The sequence below is a fragment of the Mirounga leonina genome, unplaced genomic scaffold (assembly GCF_011800145.1).
Source record: "Mirounga leonina isolate KUSES-001 unplaced genomic scaffold, KU_Mleo_1.0 Mir_104, whole genome shotgun sequence".
In the NCBI taxonomy this organism is placed as follows: domain Eukaryota; kingdom Metazoa; phylum Chordata; class Mammalia; order Carnivora; family Phocidae; genus Mirounga; species Mirounga leonina.
The window spans coordinates 18,334,277-18,344,078 of NW_023270231.1; the positions used below are offsets into that span (position 1 = coordinate 18,334,277).

The window sequence follows — 9,802 nt, forward strand, 5'->3', positions numbered from 1 at the left end:
AGAGAGAAGAAATGGGACTCGGCGAACTTCCTCTTTAAATAATCGGCCTTAATTACGCCATGGACTTTTCAGTTTTGGCGTGATTATAACCCTTGAGGGATCGCCTAATAACAACTCTGCTGACTGCTCCTGTAATTAACTCCTAATTTATTTCAAACAGGAAAAAAAAAAAAAGGCCCCAGCCTCTTCCTGGAGAGCCAATCAGAGGCGAGCGTCTGTGGCGTCAGCTCCAGAGCCGGCGCCGATTGGCTGAGCCGAGTCTCCCACTTCCCCTTGGAGGAAAGGCTCGGCTCCCGGCGCGCCCCTCCCGTCTCCCCCCAAAAAAGTTTGAGTCGCCGCTGCCGGGTTGCCAGCGGAGTTGCGCGCGGGGAGCTACGTAGGGCAGAGAAGTCATGGCTTCTCCGTCCAAAGGCAATGACCTGTTTTCGTCTGATGAGGAGGGCCCGGCGATGGTGGCTGGGCCGGGCCCGGGGCCTGGGGGAGCGGAGGGGGCCGCCGAGGAGCGCCGCGTCAAGGTCTCCAGCCTGCCCTTCAGCGTGGAGGCGCTCATGTCGGACAAGAAGCCGCCCAAAGAGGCGTCCCCACTGCCAGCCGAAAGCGCCTCCGCCGGGGCCACCCTGCGGCCACTGCTACTGCCTGGACACGGCGCCCGGGAAGCTCACAGCCCCGGGCCGCTGGTTAAGCCCTTCGAGACCGCCTCGGTCAAGTCGGAAAACTCAGAAGACGGAGCCGCATGGATGCAGGAACCCGGCAGATACTCGCCGCCGCCAAGTGAGTGAGCGTCCGGGCCGGACAAGGGGCAGGCGGGTCCGTGGATTTCTGGAGGGAGCTAGGGGGCCGGTATTCCAGGCTGGGGGTACGGAGACCCCTCTGCACTATACTCCCGGGAAAGCGAGCCTGGGAGTTCTTGGCCCCTTGATATCCCAGAGTTCTGCGAGCGGGCTGGAGCCAAGACACCTTCTGGGTCAGATCCGCGCAGCCCGTGTTCGGGATCCCCTAGCTGTGCAAAGTATCCGACACAATTGAGGATTCGCTGGTCTTTGAAGGGCGCAGCGTAGCTGGTTTTGCCGGGTCGCTCAGTTATCGGTTTCTCTAGCTCTCAGCCCTGCGCTCCAACCGCTTTGCTAATTTTTGTCTCACCGTCCACCGGGTTGCTGTCCGGAGAATGAAGAGGGATCCACTTTTAATGAGCACTCGAATATGTGCCAGGCAGAGGCCGAGGTGCCGTACCTCCTTTCAGAGTTCACAGCCCAGCGAGATGTGCCCTCATTTTAAAGATAAGTCTAGCTGAACTCTAACCCCCGGTTTTGGGTAGAAATCATTATCTTCCATGGGTCCCGCAGGATCCCAGGAAGGGATGGCGGCAGAAACTGATGCCGGGACGAAATGTCTCCCTGTCGTCCCAGCAGCCAGCACCTTCGCTGGGAGCGGGCGGGGGTCCGAAGCGCGTGGGCTCTCTGGGCTCATAGTAATAACTAACAGCCTTCCAGCAGCGTTTGACAGTTTACAAAATGATGCTCATTAGTTCACCAGATCCTGAGATCGCTGGAACCCCGAAGTGTAGGCAGAGGCACAGGAGAGGTGGTTATTCCCTATGCAGACACCTGGACTTTAAGAGGACTGAACTTGCTTGACCCAGGTCACCAACAATGGCTGAATTGGGCAAGGGGCTCTAGTGTCCAAGCTCTGCTCCTCTGTAGGGTGTCCTGACCACCTTTGATTCTTCTCCCCAGAGAAACCAAGCAGAGGTCCCCACACCTGCACCCCGCTTCCTGCCAATGAGGCAGGATGGCAAGCAGCCCAGGAGAATTGATTTCTCTTCCAGCTTTAGCACTTATTTTTGGGCCCGCGTCCTTAACGCAATTTGGAGAAGTCTATTCCTTATAGCCCCTTTTATTTTTATCTCCTGGCCTTTAAGATTTCTCTACCCCCCACTGCACCTTTAGAAAAGGTGAGAAAGAAGGGTCTGCCGAGGCACTTTTTCCAAAGCTGGGAGAAAGACCCACACCTTGCTTCATTTCCTTCAGTCAGCCCTCAAGACTGAGTTGCATAGTATTTTGTGAACAAAACAAGGCCATATACCCCGGAGGCAGTGGCTCTCCCCTCCGGCATAGCTCTCCACCCTGTTAGAAACTCTGAAAGATTCAAAGGGTGTGGAGATTAAGGACTCAAAGAATTTAAACTCAAGTTTGCACAGTGCTTTATAGCACTTTTCACCATATTATCTTATCTGATCTCTGTGTGTCCGCAGCCGGCCTCCTGGTAACAGACAAGGACGTTTCAGCAGAGTTCAGAGGAATCAGCACACACAGAGTTTGGGCTTGACCAATGACCCCCCTCCCCAAGAACAAAAACAAAAACACCTTGGCAATATTTAATGATCACCTATCCAGTGGTAGACAGGGCTCTGGGCATTCTAAAATTTAGTACCCTGAACCACATAGCACAGTATTACCCATTTTATTGATGGTGAAATAGAGGCTCAGAAACTTTAAGGAACCTAATTTGTTAGACAAATACTGAGTGCGCATGTTTTTCTAGGCCTGGGTCAGTGCCCATCAGCACATCAAGGATTCGGGCCTTACAGGGAGCAGTGTCCAGAGGTTAGACATCCCCACTTCCTTAGGCCTTAGGGTTGTGGGATGGCAATTCCCCTCTCACTCTGTAAACCGCCCCCCTCCCCCCACAGAGAGGATGAACTTCCCTGCTTGGGGGCCCTGGATATGACCTTCCCATGAGAAAAATCCAAGATTCTGGAGAAAGGATTTAATTTTAAAACCAAAAGTGGTTCATTAGCTCTTTGGGCCTAGAAATGGCAGCAGAAGCCCTGTGGTTGGAATGGTGGGTCCAAGGAGCTTCTAGCACGGGAGCCTGGGGCAAGAGGGAGCCACTGGCCAGGTTTGTTATTTGGAGGAAGTAGGGTAACTGCCATTTTGCTTTGTATTATCCACATCCATCCTTTGACTGGTTTAAAATGGGGCGGGTAGGGGGGAGGTGAGGAGTGTTGAGAGGGAGCCTCTTAGCTACATGGCTTTGATACATGTGTGTAATCTCTGTAGCCTGGGTTTCATAGTTCAAATGCAGCCTCTAGGAGCAGCGGGGATGACCGGGATGACTGTTCAGGGCACAAAGTTCCTGCAAACATAGAGCAGGATCAAGTGTAGACACTGGGAGCTTGGTATGTACCTTGAGACAGTGGGGTCCTCCAGGGAGCTAGGTCTGGTTTGTGAAGGGTGAAACCAAGTCTCTGAGTCTTCAGCAGGGATGTTAGTTTATTTGTAAATTTAAGAACTAGGTGCCCAAGCTCTCTGGCTTATTTAGGGATTAGCATATGCAAGTCTGGACTTCTGTGTACCCATCCCTCTCTCTCCGGTTTCTGTTTTTGATCGATTGTAGAACCTACTGCCTCTTACTTTTTAGTCACTAAAGTGATGGTTAATAATGTCACCCTAGGAGGAATCCCTTTCTTGTTGGAAATGGAGGCTGGGTGGGACTTGTTGTGTCACCCTCAAGTATGAAGTGTAAACTCTTTCTTGGGCCATCGAAGTAACTAAACAAGAAATGCGACATTCTCCCCATGAGTACTTTGGAGTTACTACTGTGGCTACTTGTGGAAAATTAGCATAGCTCATAAAAGCCAAATGCAGAAAATTAATTGTTTAGCATTCTGTCCCACAGCTCCACACTCCTGCCTCCACCTCCCTTTGAGGAAAAGAAGCCCAAAGTTAGTTGATAACTATGGAATCACAAGGATGCCCAGTCCTATGACTTCCTATAATTGAATCCATTTTAAATATGGAGTCTGGATGCAGTTGGCATACCTTTATTTTGCTTGTTATTCCCTCTTTCTAAATTCTGGCGACAAACTAATCATTTACACATTTGCTCTAAACCAGAGAATGGTTAGAGATGACTAAAATGTCATCACATGCTCTCAACTTGGAGGCAGCATGATTTCCCCTGACATTTACATTTATGAGCAAGCTAATTTTTCCCTCCTTCTTAGTAAACTTTATATTACAGAAGCACCCGGCCAAGAAACTTATCCCACATCCAGATCTGTAAAATGATGTTCAGGTTTTATAATCTGTAGACTGGATGGAATGACAGCTGTGCGGTTGTTTATTGCATGGCGCTGCTCCCAATCGGGAGATGCTATTAATTTACCACGGACCTTTATCTGCACGATTATCCTTCATAAATATGCTGATGCACTCCAACTTTTGCTGGCGTGGAGAGAGGACCAACCCAGTTTATTGGATCCTTTTTCACTTGTCTTCTTACGACGGGCTTATCTCAACATCTTAGAGAAGTGAGGATTGTTATGAACCCAGTTCCCCATCTTAAAGGCCAGAGAACTTCAGCTCAGAAGAGATGGGGTTTTGTTTCTCAGAGAGCACTCTGACGCCCTTGACACCGGTTCGTAGCTCTTCTAGTTCCCTTATCCATAATGCCGTAATTTCCCATATAGAAAGTTCTGTACACTGAAATTCCCAAACTTTTTGTAAAAGACTCAATTTCTTAAATAAAGCAATTTATCCATTTAAATATGGTCCTCCTTCCCCCCCCCCCCGCAACCCCCACATGGATTTGACAGAAGTCCCTTTTTGAAAGATGAAGAGGGGAGGCCCACACAGACATACCTGGGAGAAAGCCACTTCTTTTGCTAATTCACTCCCTCTCTGTTCTCTAGGACACATGAGCCCCACCACCTGCACCCTGCGGAAGCACAAGACCAATCGGAAGCCAAGAACGCCCTTTACCACATCCCAGCTCCTGGCTCTGGAGCGCAAGTTCCGCCAGAAACAGTACCTCTCCATTGCAGAGCGTGCAGAGTTCTCCAGCTCTCTGAACCTCACAGAGACCCAGGTCAAAATCTGGTTCCAGAACCGAAGGGCCAAGGCGAAAAGACTGCAGGAGGCAGAACTAGAAAAGCTGAAAATGGCTGCAAAACCTATGCTGCCCTCTGGCTTCAGCCTCCCTTTCCCCATCAACTCGCCCCTGCAAGCAGCATCCATATATGGAGCCTCCTACCCTTTTCATAGACCTGTGCTCCCCATCCCGCCCGTCGGACTCTATGCGACGCCAGTCGGATATGGCATGTACCATCTATCCTAAGGAAGACCAGCTCCATAGACTCCGTGATGGATGTTTGTTTAAATGGGCGGCCCCCTCCCTCTCCAAGAAGGCAGTACCAAGCCTGTACTCCTGCTCTGCAAACCTTGCATGCGCCACCCTAAGCGGCTAGGCCCACAGGGCCACAGACATAGTTCGAATTTGTTCTTTAGGCTGGAGGCACCAAGCCCCATTTTCTTGGTGTGATCTTCTAGATGCCCCCTCCTCCTTTCACAAAGATTGGCTCTGATGGTTTTTCTATATAAATATATATATATATAATAAAATATAATGACATTTTTATACAGCAGACGTAAAAATTCAGATTATTTTGAAAGGCAAAATTTATATGCACATATGTATACTTTTTTCTATATATCACCTTCCTAAAAGAGACTGCTTAAGTCCATTTGTTTTTTCTTATGGGAGAGACCAATTATTTGCTAAAATTGCTGACATTTGGTGATTTTGATGGGATGATTGACTTTTGCTTATGGAAAACAAAGGTTAGAATTAGGCACGATGCATAGGAAGTAGATATGGAGAGATTCCTCAAAATGACGAGGACACATCGTGTTTTTGCATTTTTACATGCATTTGAAACTCATTAGATACTACCATATTTGGCCTTATATTTTTCCCTCTGTCCACATTGTTGCAGATTGTTAAAGTTTTAATTTTTTTTTTTTGGTAAGATCAATAAAAGGGGGATGAGAAGAATCCTGAGAATGCCTTGGGGTAAGGTGGGACTTGGAAGTACTTCCTAATTCCTCTCAAGGCTGTTGCTTAACTCCATTTCAGATAATTGGAGAGTAAAAAGTTAAAGCATGTCAGGGGAATTGATGGTTTCTGTGAAATACTAGGTACAAGTCAGTCCTCACACATTGCAAAGGTGATTGGGGGGTGGGGAGTGTAATTAATTCTCTGCTTAAAAAAATAAATATACTTAACCATTACCTATATGCTAAATATTCTTGAACAATGAATAGATCCAGAAAGAAAAAAAAAATCATGCTTTCTCTGTGTGTGTACCTATTGTATGTGCTAAACTTATTAGAAAAATTTATATACTTTTTAACATGCTGGGGGCAGAGGGTAAAGCCATGTTTTGACTTGCTAAAAATGGTGTTGTCAAACAGCCCATTTAGCTCCCTGGTACTTCATCTTTCTCTCCATCTTTCCCCCCACCACCACCCAGTATACTTTTATCCCTTTGAAAGGGTGCCTTGTATAATTTTATATATTTTATTGAAGAGTTATTTCTTATCTCTTATTCTGAATTAAATTAAACGTTTGTTTTATTGCAGTAAAGTTTGTCCAAACACGGTTATTTTAAAGGGGGCCCTCTGTTCTTAGCTGAGTTCACCTCGAAAATGCCACCAAGATTGGGGAGGGGGCTGGTGGTTTTTATTATGATATTAGTGTGAATCAATTAAGACTTGTGCCCAGATTCGGCCTGGGGTGGGGGAGTGGATTGAAAATAGCCAAGGAAATACTTTGAAACGTTTCCTCTAGCAGTTTGTGTTACTCATGGAAAAGAAGTGGAATTGCTATTCGTTTTTCAAACTCTAGTGAAAGATGAGCTTAAAAGAAGTGGAGGGGCTGAGGGATCTGAGAGGTTTGTAGATGATCAAGGGAAAATCTTGAACTTGAAATCTCCCAGTTACCAAAACAGCAACAGATTTAAAACTGGGGGAAAGGGACCTATAGCTCTTTGCAAATGGAGATTGTAACTAATTCCCTGGGTTGGGGGGTGGGGGGTGGATGCCTTCTGCCCTTTCAGGAGTGTGTCAAATCGCATTCCGTTTACCATTCCTAACTCCTTCCAAGGAGATGGACCCCGAACAAATGCTCTTTTCGGTTTGAAGGAGGAAGGTGGTTCATTCAAGTCCCGTTTGCTTTGCAGGCTTCCTTTCCACTGGGTACAGAACAGGGTCAGACTTGGGTTTTGAGGCATCACCATTAAAAAAAAAAAAATCGGCAATGGGTGGGAAGGCTGAGACGGATCTTAAATTCCACTTTTTATTGCACAAATAAATCAGAAATGGCTACTGATGGTACCTTTGGGAGGTCTGTTTTCGGATGAGCAGCCCCGGTGACCCTGGGAACGCGGGCAGAAGGGAATGGAGAACTCCTTGCGGAAGCTGAGCGGTGGGCAGACTGGCACCAGGCATCTCCGAGGACTGGCGCTTTCGTCTCACGTTCTCATTGCCCCGACACCCACTTTGGAGGTGGGCGCCAGAAACTCCATTTCCCGGTCGGGCGGAAGCTCCTAGGGGTCGGGCAACGGGTCTGAGATCTCCCAGCTCGAGCGCCGTGCGTGATCCAAGCCCACGGACCTGCTCCGAAGCTGGGGGCCGATTTCTTGCTTGCTCCGCCGCTGCACTCCCGAGCTGAGCCCCAGGAGTGTCCCAAACCTCCCCAATTTTCGCCTTTGCCATCCCGCTTGGCCTCCGCAGCCCGAACTCCTAATCCCAGTATGGAATCCAGCCATCCTCATTTATGGGATGCGTTTTCCAAAGGCCAAAAAGCCCTTCCCGGTTTCGTCAACAGCCGCCAAGTTGGGTCCCTAATTAGCCCGTCCACCGAGCTTCCTTCCCGGCGCCGCTCGACCCCGCAGCCTCAGGCGATCTCAGCCAGGGTGGGGGATCGGGACACTCCAGCTCCGGGTTAAGACAGCTTGCCCCTGGGAGGAGGGGTTCGCAAACCAGGGTGCGACTAGGAGAATCGGGGCTGCGACCTGCGTGACCAATGGGGTGGATTGGAAAAGGCCTGGGCGACTGCGCATTACCCCAATCGCCCCAAATCTCAAAGGAAAACTGAGGCCTGGAGAGAGAAAAAAAAAAGCGCCTCGGGCTCAAGCACACACACCCCGGCGCTGGGTGGATGGGGTGACCCTCCAAACCTCCTGCCCCGCGTTCGGGTCGGCTGTCGCCAGAGTCCCCACGTCGGTTGGGCTTGGTGTGCCAGGCGTTCCAGAGGCTCCAGAGACCGGACAAACAACCTGCGGCGGCAGGAAGACCCTGACTCACCCCGGAGCCGCGCAGCCGTGCCTACGGAATTAAAGCCGAAGATGCCAGGAGCCTGCTGGCCTTGGACATCCTCGCCCAGGTCGCCAGAAGCCTGGCACACAAATCCGCACGTCCTCCCATACGTTCAACGCTTTCCTCCAAACTTTTCCAGAAAGACAGCTCTGCTTTGGGGAAAGAGGGGAAAAAAGGAGAAGAAATCACATTTCTTTGAGCCCCTGCTCAGTGCGGCCAGAAGTAGGCATTTTCTCGCACCTCTCATTTAATCCTTGCACACCCCTGGGGGAGGTGTCCTTGATGCCATTTTATAGTTGAGGAAACTGAGGCTCAGAGGGTCACAGAGCCAGTAAGTGGCAGCGGCAGAATTCAGGCCTAAGCATGAGCCTTAGGTAGCGGGCATGAGGGCTGGCAAGCCCTGGGAGAGCTGTCTTACACATGACGTAGGGGCCTCCAGAGCTCCCCAGATTTCCAAACCCTAAGAGCCCATCTCTGCAGCGTCTCTCTCCATCCCCTTCCCCATCTCACTTGGGCACAGGGGGGGGCCTTCCCCCTGAGTGCCCGCTTTTCCCTCACTGGGGACCTGGGGCTCAGCCTCCCCCCCTCCCCCCTGTGGCCCAGCGGAGGCTGGGCTGGGGCAGGGCCGGCGGGAGGTAGGCAGCAGAGGGCCGGCTGGCTGAGAGAAGGCACTGGCTAAACGTCTGCCTGACCTGACTGAAAAGAGGATCCTTGCCTTTGAGCAGAACCTTGTCTGACCGAATGAAAACTCCCACGGCCATTCTTTGCTATAAAAGCCGCTCATTTGCCACGGGTTGGAGAGGCCATTCCCCCACCCCCACTCCCTCACCACTGCTGGGTTTGGAATAAACATAAACCTCATTTATAAAAGAACCCACATCACACACACCCTCCCCGAAAGCCCAGGGCCCAGTTGATGAAGTTGATTGCGCCTGTGTCCTTCTTCAGTGTAAGAAAAAAAAAAAAAATTTCCAGATTGGTGATGCTGTAGGCCTCTTTAATGAAATTGGTCAGAGCAATGAAGAAAAGTCTGCTGTCAACTCCTGGACCCCTCTACCCCTCTCCCACACCCTCCAGCCCCCCCCCCCCCCTCCTCCTTGCTAGAAACTAAATAAAAAGCAGTAAAATTACTTTCCAAAATAGCCCGCTTCAAAGCAGAACAGAGGACCAGGCTTCGGGAATCCTGAGTCCTGCCTTGATAAGGCTCATAATAATCAAATCCAAACTCCATCCACCTCCTCTGACTCTTTCCAACCTCCTCCGGACCCCTCTGCATTTGTTGATGAAAACACTTTGATGTCCTGAGTCCTCCAAACAATTATTATTATAATTTTAAACAACCTGGTATTTTCCATTACTAACGGCTCGAGCTTTGAAGTTACACCTCATAATTTCCTAAATTAAATAAATCATTTTAAGTTTGCACTGGGAGGCTTTTAATAGCAGAGAAAGGAATATCATTATCTTATTGAGACCCAATTGTGGTGGCTCCAGTTTGGCTGTAGCTAGGGGCAAAGTAGGCTCACTCTAACAGACATACTTTATTAACCTCCCATAACTCTTGAAAGAACATTTTTATATTTTCTTTGATTTCCCCCCTCCCTCTCTTGTTTTAAAGCTGTCCCAACCTTTAATTAGTGCCT

At 49.4% G+C, this 9,802-nt stretch overlaps 1 protein-coding gene across 1 annotated transcript; it reads left to right on the top strand.

Moving 5' to 3' along the window:
- The first annotated feature begins 348 nt into the window (after positions 1-348).
- On the top strand, positions 349-6,421 carry MSX2 (msh homeobox 2). The gene is made up of 2 exons (XM_035012537.1): positions 349-771; positions 4,694-6,421. The coding sequence occupies exons 1-2, from the start codon at positions 393-395 to the stop codon at positions 5,116-5,118; spliced, it is 804 nt and encodes a 267-aa protein (XP_034868428.1). The 5' UTR covers positions 349-392; the 3' UTR covers positions 5,119-6,421.
- Positions 6,422-9,802: the final 3,381 nt, after the last annotated feature.